A 19,150-nucleotide genomic window follows, 5' to 3' on the forward strand; every position below is an offset into this window, starting at 1 on the left:
ATATATATATATATATATAAACATACAGTCAGTTTTTGGGGAGAGTAGTATTATACAGCACAGTAGCCCCAGTCAGTATTGGGTAGTAAGGTTGTCCCTCCCCAGGGGCCGCTGATACTCTTACCTCCGGCGGCCGCTTCCCCTGTAACCGTAGCAATCTACAGCCGCTACTCTGACCGCATATCAAAGCGACCCGATGCGCCGTTATGACAGGACAGCGGGTTGCCTATCAGCATGCATACAGGAAGACTTCCTGTATGCACGCTAATAGGCGACCCGCTGTCCTGTCATAGCGGTGCAGCGGGTCGCTTTGCTATGCGGTCAGAGTAGCGGCTTGTGGTGGGTGATTCAGACGATGCAGGGGAATTGGCTGCCCGCCTGGATACTAATGCGCGCTGCCCATGGCCCCCTGACAGCGGCTTCCTGCCTCCGCTCCAGCCGGGATCGCCTCCACCAATCAGCGGCTTCCTGCCTCCACCAGTCAGTGAGCAGTGGGGCAGGCAAATGCAAATAAAGATATGTGACGTGCCTCCTCAGCCCCATGATTAACTGCAAGCGCCTCGGCGCTGGAAGAGCTGGGGCCGGGGTTCTAGTAGTTTATTAGTTTATTGAGCAATTTATATAATAAAATAACCATTTGAGTGGAAGAATGCCCCAGAAAATATATGTGAGGGGCACAAAAATGAAGCCTGCAAAAGTTTGTCTCTGATCCACTTTAAGGACCAGACACTTTTTTTTCCATTCAGACCACTGCAGCTTTAACGGTTTATTGCTCAGTCATACAACCTACCATCTAAATGAATTTTACATCCTTTTCTTGTCACTAATACAGCTTTCTTTTGGTGCTATTTGATTGCTGCTGTGATTTTTAGTTTTTATTATATTCATCAAAGACATACATACATTTTTGTCCAAATTTATTGTGCTACATGTCTACGATAAGAAAAAAATCCAATAAGTGTATATTTATTGGTTTGGGTAAAAGTTATAGCGTTTACAAACTATGGGGCAAAAAGTGAATTTTCCCATTTTGAAGCATCTCTGACTTTTCTGAGCACCTGTCATGTTTCATGAGGTGCTAGAATTCCAGGATAGTATAAATACCCCCCAAATTATCCCATTTTGGAAAGAAGACACCCCAAAGTATTCACTAAGAGGCATGGTGAGTTCATAGAAGATTTTATTTTTTGTTACAAGTTAGCTGAAAATGACACAAAAAACTTGCGACTTGTGACAAAAAAAAAAATGAAATCCGCCACGGACTCGCCATGCCCCTCTCTGAATACTTTGGGGTGTCTACTTTCCAAAATGGGGTCATTTGTGGGATGTGTTTACTGTCCTGGCATTTTGGAAGGTGCTAAATTGTAAGCACCCCTGTAAAGCCTAAAGGTGTTCATAGGACTTTGGGCCCCTTAGCGCACCTAGGCTGCAAAAAAGTGTCACACATGTGGTATTGCCATACTCAGGAGAAATAGTATAATGTGTTTTGGGTGTATTTTTACACATACCCATGCTGGGTGGGAGAAATATCTCTGTAAATGAGATTTTTTTTGATTTTTTTACACACAATTGCCCATTTACAGAGATATTTTCCCACCCAGCATGGGTATGGGTTTTTTTCACAAAGTGTCATTTTCCACTAACTTGTGACAAAAATTAAAATCTTCTATATCTCTGTAAATGACAATTTACACACAATTGTCCATTTACAGAGATATTTCTCCCACTCAGCATGGGTATGTGTAAAAATACACCCCAAAACACATTATACTACTTCTCCTGAGTACGGCGATACCACATGTGTGACACCTTTTTGCAGCCTAGGTGCGCTAAGGGGCCCAACGTCCTATGAGTACCTTTAGGATTTCACAGGTCATTTTGAGGCATTTGGTTTCCAGACTATTCCTCATGGTTTAGGGCCCCTAAAATGCCAAATGTCACAAGTTAGCGGAAATTGATTTTTATTGTTTTTTTGTCACAAAGTGTAATTTTCCACTAACTTGTGACAAAAAATAAAATCTTCTATGAACTCATCATACACCTAATGGAATACCTTGGGGTGTCTTCTTTCTAAAATGGGGTCACTTGTGGGGTTCCTTTACTGCCCTGGCATTTTAAGGGCCCAAAACCGTGAGTAGTCTGGAAACCAAATGTCACAAAATGACTGTTCAGGGATATAAGCATCTGCAAATTTTGATGACAGGTGGTATATGAGGGGCCGAATTTTGTGGAACCGGTCATAAGCAGGGTGGCCTCTTAGATGACAGGTTGTATTGGCACTGAAGTGCAGGAAGCACAGGATGTTCTCAAATCGTGACCTGGACATGGCAGCAGAGAACATGGGCATGTGATGTATTGGGTGCATAGACCAAAAAGACTGCAATACATTCTTTTTGACTAGACCCATGTTAAGGAGAAGGCCTCAAAAAATGTGGGCATGGTAGCTTCTTGGATTGGCAGTTGCGTATTGTGTGGCATAACGGTTGGTCTCAGCCACAATTAAGTCGTAGAGGCCAGCAGTGATCAGAAAAAAAAATGTTGTCACTGTGGTGGGGCGGGTGAGGGTTTGGCCAGGTGATCAGAAGCCTGCAGGGGACAGATTAGGGCCTGATCTGATGGATAGGAGTGCTAGGGGGTGACAGGAGGTGATTGATGGGTGTCTCAGGGGGTGATTAGAGGGGAGAATAGATGCAATCAATGCACTGGGGAGGTGATCGGAAGGGGGTCTGATGGGGATCTGAGGGTTTGGCCGAGTGATCAGGAACCCACACAGGGCAAATTAGGGCCTGATCTGATGGGTAGGTGTGCTAGGGTGTGACAGGTGGTGACAAAAGGTGATTGATGGGTGTCTCAGGGTGTGATTAGAGGGGGGAATAGATGCAAGCAATGCACTGGGGAGGTGATCAGGGGGGGTCTGAGGGTGATCTGAGGGTGTGGGCGGGTAATTGGGTGCCCGCAAGGGGCAGATCAGGGTCTGATCTAATGGGTAGCAGTGATAGGTGGTGACAGGGGGTGATTGATGGGTGATCAGTGGGTGATTAGAGTTTTCATGTTTGAAATATACAGGGATGTGCTTAGGAAAAAAAAATTTTTTACTGCTTTCTGTGATTTAGACATGGAGAATTTCCAATAAAACCCCAAAATTGGTAATTGTCCACCTGAATTCTATCTAACGCTAAAAAGAAAAGTGCATTTTTACTTAGAGGTCCTCATTTACTGATGTTGGAAAGCCTATGTGGTGCTGCAAAAATATTTTTTTTACTTCCAGTGTAACCCCCCAAAGGAGGGTTACAGATTGCTTCGGCATTCCCGTATGTGTGGCGCCTTTGGGACTGAGTCCCATGCTGCTGGAGCCAAGGCGGCACATGGGAAGGGCCATTGAGTGAAGGGAAGGTCGCATGGACTGTTGCCGGGTGACCGCAGTATGCAAAATTAGGGGAATTTTCTGGGACTTTCCCGAGCCCTGCACAACCTGTCAGAAAATATAGCGCAGGCGCAGGGGGGTAGACTCTAGAAGGCTGTAACCAGCGGGAACTAGTTGGAGTCAGTTGGAGAGCAGGAGAGAGTGTGGAAGGAGAGAGAGGACTTGAGCAGGAGGGAGCACAGACCAGCGCAGAGAAAGGCCGTAGTAGTCGCCCAGAAGCTAAGGGGACCCGGCGGCCACACAGTAAAGACAGCGGCAGTCGGCCAGGACACTACCCAGAGCCAGAGGCGGCAGACCCGGATTAAACCTTGACCTTAGGGACATTCGCAGTCAGATGAGTATAGACCTGAGAGCCACATCTAAGCCATAAAGTGTGTACAGTTATTCATCCCTGGCTGAAGCTAGCAAATTAGAACCTGGAGAGGCCCAGATTGTATCCCTGAGTGCTATTGCTAAAGACTGCCTGTGTGAGAGTGATGTACAGTCACAGAGACTTTGTGCTGAGAATACAGTTATTTATGCAGAAGAAAGCTGCTGATCTAAAGTGAGACAAGTTGCTATTGCTTATAAAAAGTCCAGGCCTACTGTCACTGAGAGACATTCTTTACTACTTAAAGTACTATGCTGAGCTGACACAGCCCCCGCTTGCATAAGGTCCTGTTATATAGAGACATTGACCCTGTCAGGTCCGTTTCAAGTCAAGAGTAAAACTTCTGATGTGGATGTGTTCTGCATGATTACAAAGAGTTTGATATTTAAAGATAACCTGTCTGTATTACTAAGTTAAGTGGAAGAGGAGGAGTTGCATTGTTACTTGTGATACTAAAGTGTGCTACAGAGAACGTGAACTGTAATCTGATTAAGATACAGAGTTAACCTACTTGGATTACAAGTTTTGCATCAAGTCTAATTCAGAGCTTATTCAGCCTTAAAGTCAAAGTGCATTTAAAGAAAGTTCTATTGTAGGAGGGTGGTGTTGATGGTATAGAGGGGTGCATCGGTCACTTTATATTTTATTTGATTTATCTTTATTTTGCTTTAACCATTTTTGATTATTTGATTTATATTTAATTTTGTTTGTTGTTTTGGGGAGCCCAATCCAGAGGGGAGGTATTAAGAGTAAAGTGTATTGAGTACTACAAATACAACCTAAAGAGTCTAAAAGATCTTGGAGCAAAGTGAATGTCCTGATTGGACTAACCAACGAACTGTCAACTATTCAGTACCATATTGCGAACTGTCATGAGTTTCCCCCAAGGTTTTGCTGAGCAATATAGATGGACTTGGTTGCAAGGGACTGAGAACTGATTAGGTACTGGACTGAATTGCTCAGTAGACCAACCCTTTTCCCAGCCCACGCCCAACATCGGTACTGTGATCCGTATATGCTGTAAAGTGGTTGATTGTTGTATAAGAAGACCTATTGTAGCTCACTATAATTTCTGTGTAACTAACCACTTCCTTCTGCAGGTTTTACCAGTGCACCGGCTGTGAAGACTAGATATTGTGTATTTTTTACCTTTGATGTGCAAGGGAGGAGTGTTTTGACATTGAAGTGTTTTGGCTGATAACAATTGACGTGACCACTGTTTGGTTGCAAATAAATCTTTGATAATGTCAGTGTCTGTTGGATTCCACTCAGCCGGAGCCTGGGGCAAGCGGTTTCATACGGGTTACACCAGTTGTCTGTGATTAGGTGGCACAAGTATGCAACTGTTACCAGTGTCATATGACATTATAGAGTGTAAATTGCTGCAACTTTTGTGAAATAAAAGTCAGGCAATTGCCATCACATGTAGCACTTGCAGTGCAATGTTTTTGTTTACTAATTTAACAACTACCTAGGTTTATTACAAAAACCATCTCACTGCAGATAGTTTTTGTGACTGCTGTTTCACTAAGCTGGCAATCCTTACAGTGATGTGATATAACACTGCTGTATACTGCTCTCTGTGTCTGACATTACAACAACGGCACTTTAAATCATATTGTCAACATATAAGACCATTTGTTCTGTGTAGTATAAACTTGACAGAGGACCTGTTGAGGTCCAAAGCGGACTGCTGCCAAAGTTACGCTATTCTGCATCATATACCAACTTTCACTGGAGTTATATTTTTGAAGTGCTGCATACCGTTTCTATGGGCTTTTTGTGAGGATGTACACTGGTATTGAGAATTTACTACAACCTGCACGTAAATTCTGTGGCACTTTTTTACAGTCTAAACAACTGTGTTGTACAAATTACAGTGACAAGAACACCCGCCCCACCACTGGCTCATAAGTGATACGCCAGCCCACTGGAACTGTACATACCTGTGTATGGTACAGTGTCTGTGTAATCTGAAGTGCACTGAAGAAGGTACTTGCTACAGCACAGTCGCAATGGGACAACCTCATAGCTAGACTTTTTTATATTGAGGATGAAAAGTTAAAAATGAGTCAGCTTTGTAAAATTCTCATCCTTAGCAGGCCATTAAACATGTCACCCAGGACTAAGCTGGACAAAGTAATCACATCTATCTTCATGCTTGGCAGGACCCTAAGGGTGGCCACTAATGATCCAATCTTTTTCATCCAATTTTACCAAATCTATGTAGTAGAAGAGTAAACTGATGGAATATATTAATTGGGTACTATTGGCAGTTCCCTTATATTAGATAGAAATGGTAAAATTGGATGAAAAGGATTGGATCATTAGTGGCCAGCATAAGTGGTTTGCCAGATAGGGGAGAGGGAACAGACAAAGCTTTAAGAGGAACTTTAATCCAAAATTGAACTTCATCCCAATCAGATTTCCCACTAGAAATCGTTATTTTTCAAACAGATCATCAGGAGCATTTGTATGGCTGATATTGTGGTGAAATATCTCCCACAGTGTGATTTTAGGGCCATGGGCCTGACAGGGCCGAATTTAGGCCAAGGCCGCCTAGGCAATGGCCTAGGGCACCACAGGAGGAAGGGCACCAAAGCAGCAGGCTAAACTGGTGCAGCATTTGCAAGCTTGCAAATGCTGCAATGCAGGGAGATCAGGCGAGCGCCTGACCAAGGTACTCTGCTGCTAGCCGCCTGTGCAGTAGCCACCTTGCTCTCTGTGCACTCTTGCATTGTGGCCAGCGGCTATGAACTTGGGCAGCACTGGAGATGGAAAGGAGGAGGAAGTTTCTGCAATGGAGATGAGTGGAGAAATCAGTGACACTGATGGCTGCTGCGGTGTGAAGGCCAGCTGGCTACTGAAGTGTGTGTGTGGGGGGGAGGAGGGATTAAGGTAGTCATCAGGCTACCTATACTAGAGGGAAGGGGGGAGGGGTCATCTGGCTACCTATACTGAAGGGAGGGCGGCTGGTGACAATGGCCTTGGGCGGTAAAGAGTGCAAATCCAGCATGAGTATACCTCATTGCATTGTGGGAAATAACCTCGGTTTTCAACTGCCAAGCAAGCAGTATCTCCCTCTGTGCATAGAACTTTCAGTAAACAAACATTCTGCAGAGCTGTACCTGACAGGAAAAGCTGTTGCCACCTGTGATAAATTTCAGAATGTAAGTCAAAGTGAGGAAATATCTTTACAATGGGCAAACACTGAGTTTATGCATTTATGCATGAATATTGTAAAAAATAATAATAATAATAATAATAATAATAATAATGCATTCATTTTGTTACTTTCAATACAATTCCTAGTTAAGACTATAAGACTACAATTAGCTGTCAGGAAATGGCATTTATACACCCATTGCCCTCTACACCTACTCTGTGGGTGAGTTTTCTCTCACAACAGAAACTGCAGAACTAACTGTGAGCCTGTACTTACCAATTGTTGGGCTTAATGCACTAAAACGTGATAACTGCTATAACAGCAGTTATTACGCGATCTGCCGTGTGCGGCACTTTGCGCACGTAAAGGATTACTTTGCGTCATAAATGAACTGTTGAAACATGCGCGTGATCGCGCACAAATGTTCATTTAGCACGCAGATTAATGCTTTGCGTGCATGGCAGATCGCGTGATAACTGCTGTGATAGCAGTTATCACGCTTTAGTGAATCAAGCCCCTTATGTGAAATATGCGACGCATAAAGCTTCATAAAACAAAGGATACAAACTCTATCAGTGTCCAATATTTTGCCCCTTATCTTAGACCCAACCTTGTACATGACAGCTATTGGGCTCGATCCAGTTCAGTTTTTTCTCCTGTTTTCTCCTAGGTGATATATTCCCATCATCAATAATATGCCTTTTAAGCCCTAGCAAGCAAAAAAATTACTTAGAATCATTTTGGAAGTACACATTCACCTACTTATGATGCTTTTTCAATTGCAGAGTGCTGAAAAGTTATTTTAAACAGAAGGGCCCATATGCAATTCACTTTTTCTCCTGAGTTTTCTCCTAGGTGATATTTTTACAACTTGTCATAAAATGCCCTGTAAGCCACCAGCAAGCAAGAAAATACTCAAAATAAATTTGATAGTACCTTTTCACCAACTTTTGGGTACTTTTTCAATTAAAAAATGTTGCATAGTTAGTTAAAAGAAAAAATGAAAATTATCTCCTAGGAGATAACTCAGGTGAAAAAGTTAATTGCATATGGCCCCAGATGAGAAATTATTTCCTATGAGAAAAAAATGAAATTGAATCGGACCTATTATGTGCTTGCAACCAGGCTACTACAGAGTGCATTGACTCTTTTAGAAAGCCCCAGCTATGTCTGAGTCAGGCATTACCTAAGCATTAGAGAACAAAACAATAAATGTATTCTACCGTTGCAGTTACACTTTCAAACCATTCAGAATATTAGCATGCTCTGTTAAGAGCCTAATGTTATGTAATGCATAATTGAGCGTATTCAGTGAATTTTACTTAATATGAACTTTGCTGTGAACAATGGACCTTTTTTTAATATGTTTGTCACAAACAAAATAAAAACTCAATAAAATAAGATATTTTTGTTTTCAGTAGTTTTATTGAAAAAACGCCTCTTTTGTTTCAGAAATAAATAAAAATATAAGGCAGTGAAATTCACAATTTGCAGTTAAAAATGTTCAAACAGCAAATCTATTTTCATAGTCTTGCAGGATATTTCAAACTGCTTTGAGAACTAAGAAACACTATATTCTGACATTTGTCCATTCTAAATATACAGCACAAACATGCAATTCCATTTTCTGCAGGACTGACTGCAACTCGGCATACATGTAACCGTTAATGTGTTTACAATATAAACCTGCACCGCACTGGTGCAATAAGTTTAGCTATGATGAAAGGATTCTGGATGCTTAAAAGGAGGCAGTGTATAAAAGCGGTATATCCCCTACAAAGTATAATGCAAGCTTGGGGTAGAAGGGTACAGAGGAAATGGTTTGTTTAATGGGCACAGTATGGCTTGCAATATGGCTTTAAAGCAGGGATATGACATCATTTCTTCGACATAAAGCTGCAGGGAAGTTAACTTTTGATTTAGATCTCTGCTATGTAACATTTTTATTTATTTTTTTTATAAAATTTGCATCTTTATTCACACATTTGGAACAATGCAAATGGCAGCGCAAGCACAAAATATTTTACAAGCATTTAGCCACATGGGACAAGAAGCAATTTACTGTTTCTACGGTGAGATCTACTTATCACAGCATACACATAAACCATGTATGTGTACATACGTGCAAGTGCATTTCATGATTGCAGTATCCTGGAAGGAAATTGGAACGCATGCTATCCACTTACTTTGCATGTATTGTTTGACTGTTGTTACCAAGTAAATGACACATAAAGCATATTAAACACAAAATACTTTAGGACTTTACTACTTTTTTTCTTAAAGATCTTCTCCACCGCATATGTTCAGCATACTGATGATGCATGTCCTGCTCATAGTCCTCATCATCTGGGCTCCCTGGTTGCATTGGGATTACGTAAGGTTGACTTTCAGGCTCACTTGGTCCACTTTCAGGCTGATAAGGTTCTGGTTGAAAATATTTATCCGATTGAACAAAATAATACATTTAGTCATTGGATAACAAAGAAGACACGTCGGGATTTTTGGCTTTTTTATACATATCTACATATATACTGGTATTCTATATACATTTTACCATATATAGAATGACCTATATGTTATCAGAATAACCAACAGTTTAACTCTTGTTGTTGGGTAAATACAAGTTAGTTAAAAGTAACTTGCAGACTCCTCCACATAAAAAAATGGTTTTAGATTAAATTGTTATTCACAGCTTATGCGTGTGATCAAGTTAGACACGGTATCCCATTGTATTAGCCAAGTAGAAGCAAGGAGGGCAACAAAGGGTTTAGTGAATGATTATACAATGTATAATAAAATGCATTCTAGTGTTATACATTGTATAATTTGATATATAGGGTCTTGGAACATAGTGGTGTTAGCTGAAATAAATAAGGAGTAAACTGTTATCATTTATCCTGATGTGCAATAATAAATAATTGCAAACATGACACTAGAAGCATTGTCATTAAGTCATCAATATACATTATTATGTTCAGTTGCATACATCGTTAAACACCTCAACGGTTATGTCATTACTTGGCTTTGTCTGACAAGAAATAGCACCGTAGATCTCACAGGGGGTCAATGGTTATTCTAGCAATTAGCAAGCAGCAAGATTTAATTGTATTAGCTTCATGTAAAATAATGTTAACTGATTTTAGTGGATATGTTGTCATACAAATCATTTACAAGCCACAGTTAGTTTATTATTTACATAAATCATGTTCTATTTCCGCATGTTAAATCTCTATGTAAAAGGATTACCTCAGATACAGTAGTTAGTAGTTATAATGACCTCCCATACAACTGAGGTCTTATTTTTTTTGTTTTTCTCATACTTGACATGGCTTTTTCACTACAGAAATGCAAACAGGCTTTGTAAGCTGAAATCACTGTCCTGGTTTCCATTCGAGTGTTGTTAGTATAGAGAACAGTTCCCCTTTGATGGCAATACAAGTCACTAGCTATATCCATGGTGAAATTTCCCAAAAGAATCATTTCAAAGAAAGCACGTGCGCAAACATCTCAGAAACAGGATTTTCATCAATTCAAACTGTAAGCAGCACTGGAGACTAAAATGTGTTAGCCGGAACCTGAAACAGGTCAAACAGGTTGTTAGTGTTTGCTTAATAGTAAGACAATCAAATACATTGTCTTCTATACATAGAATAGACTTTATCAGCTAAAACATTCAAGGGGTTACACATAGAAAGCTCTTAACTATAGTTTAGATACCAAAATTCAGTAAATAAGTAAACAGAGAAAATGGTGGTATAAGTCACAGTATGCAGGTGATAAATAAACAAACTGTACACTTATTGAATATTCTATAAGTAATGTTTAATGGGTCCAGGTTACTAACGTACTGTGTGATAAGCTTGTTGGGGGTGTTAAATATATATATTTATTTTATTTAAGAAACCTAAATTAAATAGTTTTGGGGCAGTGAAATTGTGAAAGGTTAAATGTGTTTCCTTGAGGAATTGAGGGAAAGCAATTTCCTAAAAATATAATAAAAATGTAACCTGAAAAAGAAGCTGTCAAGATCCTTAATTTATACGGCATCATTGACTTGGGTACATTTTTAGGATACAGTAAAGTCTTAAACAGTCTATAAATTATTCATGAGTAAGGAAATGAGGTACTGGACTGTTTATAAAAATATAGTTTGGTGTAAGGGAAAGGAGATGACTTACTCCTTTAAAAATCATCAATTTGCTACAGCAATAAGAATGGGGTTCAGTTATAGGGGGCAGAGCCTTGCTATTTTCAATGGGTGATTGGCAGTAACATAGCCGAGTGCTGGGAGAGGTAGTTACAGCACTAGTGTTAGGTGTAGGTTGTAGGTTAGTCTTAGTCATAGGTGGGGGGTTAGTCTTAGACATAGGTAGTCAAGTAGAGGGTCTGGAAGAGGCACATCTTGTCGTCTGTAGTTGGGTGCATAACCAGGGTGCAAAGCGCCACCCAGTACAATACACAATGTCTAAGGTTGGTTAGCACACTAAAGGTAGATTTGCAGAAATGTTTTATTCTTCAATGCATGAGTCAACACAAACATGATTGTAGTGACTCATGCATTGAAGAATAAAACACTTCTGCAAATCTACCTTTGGTGTTCTAACCATCCTTGGACTTAAGGCATAGGTAGGGTATGGTTAGTGTGAGATTTAGGTTCGTGAAGTGGATAATAGAATATTACCAATGTTCAACTATAACCCTCACTAGACACTCAAATTAACAGATGCCCTTTTTACATACACAAACTTGGAGGGCCTACGGATCACCGAGGTAAGTATATCTTTTAATACTACCAGAAACATATTGCACTGACATACTGTAGTTCCTGTATTTCCATGTGTTGCAGAGCAATGAACATGGGGCAGAAACATCAAGACCTTCATATAGTTGCAAACTGCAATGATGTAGCAGTAATCAACATTATTTTTAACAGGCCATTGGAGGACAAAGCTGTGTCTACTGGGTTGATCAGACATCTAGGTTTTGTGATCACTGGAAGTTTTGAATCCTGAATTACCTAGAAAATTCTCAAATGGCATACCCCTTATGAGATATAAATGCTAATAGATTTAATCTGATCATAGCTATGGCACTGTTTGTTAGCATAGGTCTTAATCATAGAACCACAAAATTTTCTGTAGCTCCCACATTGTTTTCTTTTTCCAAACAATGATTAATAATAACCTCTTTCTCCTGGCCTATACCTAACCCTTGCCTCCTACATTCTACATCCAAGAGTAACAGTGACCCCTTGTTAAGCATTACTCCTGTCCTTCTTTCCTTAACTCTTTCTTTTTTAAACACCTAACCATGACTGAACCTTTCACTTAACCTCCTTGCCGGTTATCCCGAGCTCAGCTCGGGGTAACCTGCGCAGGAGGATATCTCAGGCCCCGCTGGGCCGATTTGCATAATTTTTTTTTGTTACAAGCAGCTAGCACTTTGCTAGCTGCTTGTAACTTCCGATCGCCGCCGCTCGCCGCCGATCCGCCGCAATCCGCCGCGCCGAGTCGCTCCCCCCCGCCCCAGAGCCCTGCGCTGCCTGGCCAATCAGTGCCAGGCAGCGTTGAGGGGCGGATCGGGATTCCCTATGACGTCCCGACGTCCATGACGTCGGTGACGTCATCCCGCCCCGTCGCCATGGCGACCGGGGAAGCCCTGCAGGCAATCCCGTTCTCAACGGGATTCCCTGCATACTCTGATCGCCGAAGGCGATCGGAGTGGGTGGGGGAATGCCGCCTCTTAGCGGCTATCATGTAGCGAGCCCTTGGCTCGCTACATGATTTAAAAAAAAAAATTAAAAAAATGTGCGGCGCTGCCTCCTTGCCGGATTTTTTAGACCGGCAAGGAGGTTAACCCTAGCCTATACCCTTTAAATGATTATGAAACCTAAACCATATACTGCAATATTGGTAATACTAGTTTAAGTTGATTATTTCCCATATTTCTATTAGCCCTAGCATACTCTTAACCTAACAATAAATTATCTACATCAAACCTTCCCTAACATAACCCTCTTTATGCTCCCTAGCACCCGATACCAGTAATAGTAAACCATTTCTTTGGCATGGTTGTGTGCACCCAGTCAAACAGCATTGAAAGCTGTTATTTTGGTGCAATAACAATAGGCAAAAAATAAATCTACCATCTAAAGAAACTCACTTGGTGCCATTCACAAACCACTAGTAATTAAAAAAAAAACTATGCCATTTCCTTTGCAAAATAATGTCATATATGTCATTTTATCACTGATAGGCCTCTTGCACACTGCAAGCGATTCAGATTCAGATTCCGCTTTTTAATCTGTTTTTACTTCCGATTCCGATTCAGATTTGCAGTTTGCTCCTTGCACACTGCAAATCGGAATCTGAATCGGAGGTAAAAACTGATTAAAAAGCGGAATCTGAATCGGAATCGCTTGCAGTGTGCAAGAAGCCATAGCGTGGTGATAATAATGAAATGCTATAAGTTACTATCACTGAATATAAGTCGACCTCATGTTTAAGTTGACCCCAATATTTTACCCTCTTAGGGCCAAATTGTGGAAAAATCGTCGAGATTTTGTGTACGCGATCGCAAAATCGCTGCAGTTTTTCAAGATTTTTACCGCGATTTAATGAAAGTGAATGGGAGTGATTTTAAAAACGCTAATCAATCGCAAAACGTTCAGAAAGGTGCTTTTAGTGTGAATGGGCCCTAAAGCTGAATTTTTTAAAATTACTCAAATATAGGTCTATTCATCAAACTTTGCACCTGATTACACAGCCTAAATAATCCTCCTGAGAGTTTCTCTCTACAGGCAGAGGAGACAATTTGTGAACATTGAAACAAAGCAAACAGACAGAACAAAGTTTATGTTGTCCATAACAGCCAGACTCCTTCATCCACTACCCAATGTGGTTAATTTAATGGAGCTGGCTGCAATGCACCACCGCTGTCAGCTGTGATAACATTTGATGTGCAATCTCTCCCCCCCCCCCCCCAGCCCAAAGCTGTGACCTACTCTGACCCACTTCACATCACTCACATTCTAAAAGGGGGGCTGGCTCTCATTGTCTCTCTCCCCCCACCTGTGACACAATGCAGAGCCTGCAGTAAAGGCTTTTTCACTCACCATTCTCAGCATCAAGTGCTGCATCCTCTCCTCTCACTCACACTGGTCTGTCTACATTAGCATATGTCCGCCTCCTGATATCACCATAATTACAGTACGCAGTCCAGTGTGAGTGAGAGAGGAGCAGATGGGCTCTGCCTTGTATCACAGGGAGAGGGAGACAGTAAGATATGGGCCTTCTTTAAATTGTGGTGGATGGGAAGGGGATCAGAGTAGGTCCCAACTTCAGAACTGCTGGAAGGGGGAGAGAGAGCCCGCCCACCTTCCTATAAGTGGAGAGGTTTAGGACTGACTCACAGATAAGACGACCCCTACAATTTTACACTGTGAGTCAGCCCTAAATTTCTCGACTTCTAGCCAAGTGTATTCAGTTGTTAAATGTATAGCTTAAGTAAGGCTGTGTTCCCACTTGAGCTGAGAACAAAATTTTTGTCCATTCTCCACACATCACAAAGCTGACTGTGAATGGCTCCTTTTTTCTATATAGGAACAATTCACACTTATCAATCTGCAACTGATCTGTGGGGTACATTGCGGTAAGTGGGCCGCACTTCTGTGCCATCTGCGATAAACCCAGGCAGGCAGATGCATTCCCCATATAGCCTATGGAGTTAATGTATCTGCCCCAGGCTACAGCCAGACCACAGCCAACCAATCAGAGCGGACACTTTATTCTCTGCTCCCGCTAGCCGCCCCTGATCCAGCTACAGATGGGAAACGCACAGATGTGTATACTAGCAACATGCCAAGTTTCCATTAACTATCACTGTTACTACATTTGTGAATTTAACCCAGCTGCTAAACATAAAAGGTTTGCAAACTACCATTCAGCAATAGATATACTACTGTTTCTAGTACAAACAATGATAAACAAACTACAGTGTATGAAAGAGTGTGTACTTATCTCCTCCTCAAAAATAATGACTTTCTTATAATCATCAAAGCCATATTAGAGTATATTCCTATTCTAGTAATAAACCATTAGGAAGATGTACTCAAAAACATACCTGGATATCCTTGGCCATTGTAGGGAATACTTGCGCACATTGAAGCATCACAATATCCGGGTGGACCAACAGGACCTCTAATTCCATGGTTACCTGGCCGACCAGGAGGTCCTGGAGGTCCTGTGGAGCCTGTAGAACCTGGTGGTCCAGTTCTAGAGTCGCCTGGTGGTCCTGAAATAAAAAATAAAAATCCTGTGAGGTTTGCTCTCTATTGTTTTAAAGCAGATTTAATAATGCATCTGGCACAGCGACTGTCTAACACAATGCATACACAAAAATAGTCAGTGTCTACATATGTTGTCAATGAAGACACCAAACTAACCAAAACACGTTGGAAACTCTGACCTTGATTCTTATTTAAGCATGTTACCGCACAGTCTTTGTTCTATTTAGAACCAGATCAGGCGAGATAGGAGCCACTTGCAAACAACAAAGAATTCCTTGGTTTATTTCCATGTCTAAGATATAATGACCTCTAGGGAAACTACTGCATAGTAAAGCACACTGCATTTCAATTAACATTAGTGTATCAACTCTACTACTCTGCGTCCTAGGGATAGATTATGTAATGTTTTCTTTGGAATAAGCACTGTTATGGTTAGCTAAAATGTAAATTATGAATCAAGTGAGGATAAAATTGTTGCAAGCTTCTTGTACATTTTATAATGAATAAATTATGTATTACTAACAATTTAATTAAATACAGAACTGATCAAAAACTATTCTACAGCCAAGCATTTTGGCAAATAATCATGTAATGCAGCAAGTAATTGATTAGTGGACTGCCAACTTAAAATACAGAACCATGTGAAAAGTTGTATGCTATCCAATAACAGCTGAAACGCACAATGAGAAATCTTAGATGTCTGAGATAAAAAAGAATACATTTCTGTTTTTGATCCAAAGTATCCCATGGTTTCTTTGATAAAGCACAGTAGGTTCAGATGACTTCATCAAGCAAAGTGTTACATTGATGTCAGTGTTTCTGGGTGTTTCAGTTGCTAATAAGGAACATTTAGTAATGAGCACAGGGAAGATAAGAAAGTAGTAAAACAAACCAATATCTATAACTAGATCTCAGAATATTGGACCGTATCCTAAAATGAAACTAAAAAAAACAGAACAATACTTTTGTTTGGCTCCTCTGAGATTTGGGTCAGCTTTCCCTTTCAGAAGATCAGGTCTCTGAGCAATATTTATGTAAATTACTAACTGTTAGCTAAAGGTGTCTGTTAGGTACCAAAACATTTTACTGGACTTAACTGACTGGCAAGGTGAACCAGTTTTTTGGGCAGGGGATATGAGTCAGAATAACACATTCAGGGCTACTTGTATGCTGATGACATCCAGATGAATCTAGATCAGTGGTTCCCAACCTTTTATGAGGTATTGCCCCTTAGGGGAAGACGACTCACCCCTGTCGCCCCCCTTCTCTTAGTACGGTATACCCTTACGCCAGGTGGTGGTGCCAGTGGAGGGGGTAGCGCTGTGACCTTGCCAGCTAAAAATAGCCGGTGACTCAACTACTTTGCGCCAATTCCCTTACCGGTGTAGTGTCAGAATGGGCAGCCCCGCACGTTGTGCAGCCCCACATGCGCAGAAGAGCCTGTGTCCTATTAAATTGTGCAGCCACGTAAAACGTCCTAAATATCTCCGCTTCCGCACCACGTACACTCCCGAAATTTTCAGGGGAGGGAGGGGACCCCCAGATCTAGCTCTGTGCCGAATTGCAGCCCCCGAGCCCCGCTGGTTCCCGAGACTGATTGCAGCAAACCTATCTCCGGGAACTAGCGGGGCTCGGGGGCTGCAATTCGACACAGAGCTAGATCTGGGGGTCCCCTCCCTCCCCTGAAAATTTTGGGAGTGTACGTGGTGCGGAAGCGGAGATATTTCAGGTAAATAATATCTAACTTCCCACTGAGCATGCGCGATACTCAGTGAGGAAGGCTGCTTCCGGGCTGCAATATCTGACATTACACCGGCGCGTGACTAACGAGCCCTGAGGAATTACGCAACTCTATCATGCACACTTGCATATTTTATACAGATCATATTTTTTGCCCATAATTTTCTTAAAAACGAGTGACACTGCGACACTTTATTTTTTCTGCCTTTTCATACTGATCGCCCCCCTGTCGCCCCCCACAAATTTACCGCCCCCCTTAGAACCCAAATCGCCCACCTGGGGGCGATCGCCCCCCAGGTTGGGAACCACTGATCTAGATGTTATCAGCATACAAGGTGGTACTTGGAACAAAAGCATACAAGAGGATGCTTTTAAACATTATTATCTGTTAACATGTAGTATATTTGAACATTTACTGAACATTTTCGGAAAAATAAATAAAATGACAAAAAGACATTCATGGTACCCCAATGCCTGCAATGCACCCACAGTTTTATATATGCCCGAAAAACAAGGCTCCAGGGTCTGACCTTATCAACTGTTCTTGAATGTGAATATAATTTATTTTATAAATCTACTTTTTAATAGAAGTGTCCACTTTTGTCTTAATATTAAACTACTAGAGCCTGTATACCTACACAATGCTGGTTCCTACATTTCTACACAATGCTGGTTCCTACATTTCTACACAATGCTGGTTCCTATATTCCTCCACAAAGCTGTTTCCTACATTCCTACATGAAGCTGGTTCCAACATTCCTGTATAAAGCTGTTTTCCACATTCCAACACAAAGCTGGATCCTACCTTCCAACACAATCTTGGTTCCTACATTCCTACACAAACTGTTTTGTACATTCCTATACGGAGCTGATTCTCATATTCCAACACAAAGCTGTTTCCACGTTCCTGCACAAAGATGTTTCTAGATTTCTACACAAAACTGGTTTCTACATTCCTACACAAAACTGGTTTCTACATTCCTACACAAAACTGGTTCCTACATTCCTACACAAAGTTAGATTCTACAGCATCACACAAGTGCTGGTTTCAATATCGTAACACAATGCTCATTTCCACTTTCCTAATAATTCTGGTTCAAAAATTCCTACAAAAAAGGATTCCCACATACCTACATCATGTTGGTTTCCAGATCCCTACATAATGCTGGCACCTTCATTCCAACACAATGCTGGTTCCTAAATTCCTACACAATGCTGGTTCCTAAATTCCTACACAATGCTGGTTCCTACATTCCTACACAATGCTGGTTCCTACATTCCTACACAATGCTGGTTCTTACATTCCTACACAATACTGGTTCCTACATTCCTACACAATGCTGGTTCCTACATTCCTACACAATGCTGGTTCCCTCATTCCTACACAATGCTGGTTCCTACATTCCTACACAATGCTGGTTCCTACATTCCTACACAATGCTGGTTCCTACATTCCTGCACAATGCTGGTTCCTACATTCCTACACAATGCTGGTTCCCTCATTCCTACACAATGCTGGTTCCTACAAAACTACACAATGCTGGTTCCTACAAAACTACACAATGCTGGTTCCTACAGTCCTATACAATGCTGGTTCCCTCATTCCTACACAATGCTGGTTCCTACATTCCTACACAATGCTGGTTCCTACATTCCTACACAATGCTGGTTCCCTCATTCCTACACAATGCTGGTTCCCTCATTCCTACACAATGCTGGTTCCCTCATTCCTACACAATGCTGGTTCCCTCATTCCTACACAATGCTGGTTCCTACATTCCTACACAATGCTGGTTCCTACATAAGTACACAATGCTGGTTCCTACATTCCTACACAATGCTGGCTCCTACATTCCTACACAATGCTGGTTCCCTCATTCCTACACAATGCTGGTTCCTACAAAACTACACAATGCTGGTTCCTACAAAACTACACAATGCTGGTTCCTACAGTCCTATACAATGCTGGTTCCCTCATTCCTACACAATGCTGGTTCCTACATTCCTACACAATGCTGGTTCCTACATTCCTACACAATGCTGGTTCCCTCATTCCTACACAATGCTGGTTCCCTCATTCCTACACAATGCTGGTTCCCTCATTCCTACACAATGCTGGTTCCCTCATTCCTACACAATGCTGGTTCCTACATTCCTACACAA

General features: G+C 41.4%; 1 protein-coding gene across 4 annotated transcripts in view; it reads right to left on the reverse strand.

Annotated features, from left to right (window-relative positions):
- Window positions 1-8,365: 8,365 nt before the first annotated feature.
- The window catches only part of COL12A1 (collagen type XII alpha 1 chain), a 321,024-nt gene continuing 310,239 nt past the window's right edge, over window positions 8,366-19,150 (reverse strand). For 3 of the 4 annotated variants that reach the window (XM_068281498.1, XM_068281501.1, XM_068281499.1), the window contains 2 exons: window positions 15,082-15,252; window positions 8,366-9,384 (listed from right to left, as the gene is read on the reverse strand). In XM_068281498.1, the coding sequence (XP_068137599.1) occupies window positions 9,215-9,384; window positions 15,082-15,252 (341 nt within the window). In that variant the 3' untranslated portion in view covers window positions 8,366-9,214. Of the gene's footprint in view, window positions 10,536-15,081; window positions 15,253-19,150 lie in introns of all 4 variants that reach the window. The other variant, XM_068281500.1, reaches the window with a different exon arrangement.

Source organism: Hyperolius riggenbachi, chromosome 4, assembly GCF_040937935.1.
Source record: "Hyperolius riggenbachi isolate aHypRig1 chromosome 4, aHypRig1.pri, whole genome shotgun sequence".
Classification (NCBI taxonomy): domain Eukaryota; kingdom Metazoa; phylum Chordata; class Amphibia; order Anura; family Hyperoliidae; genus Hyperolius; species Hyperolius riggenbachi.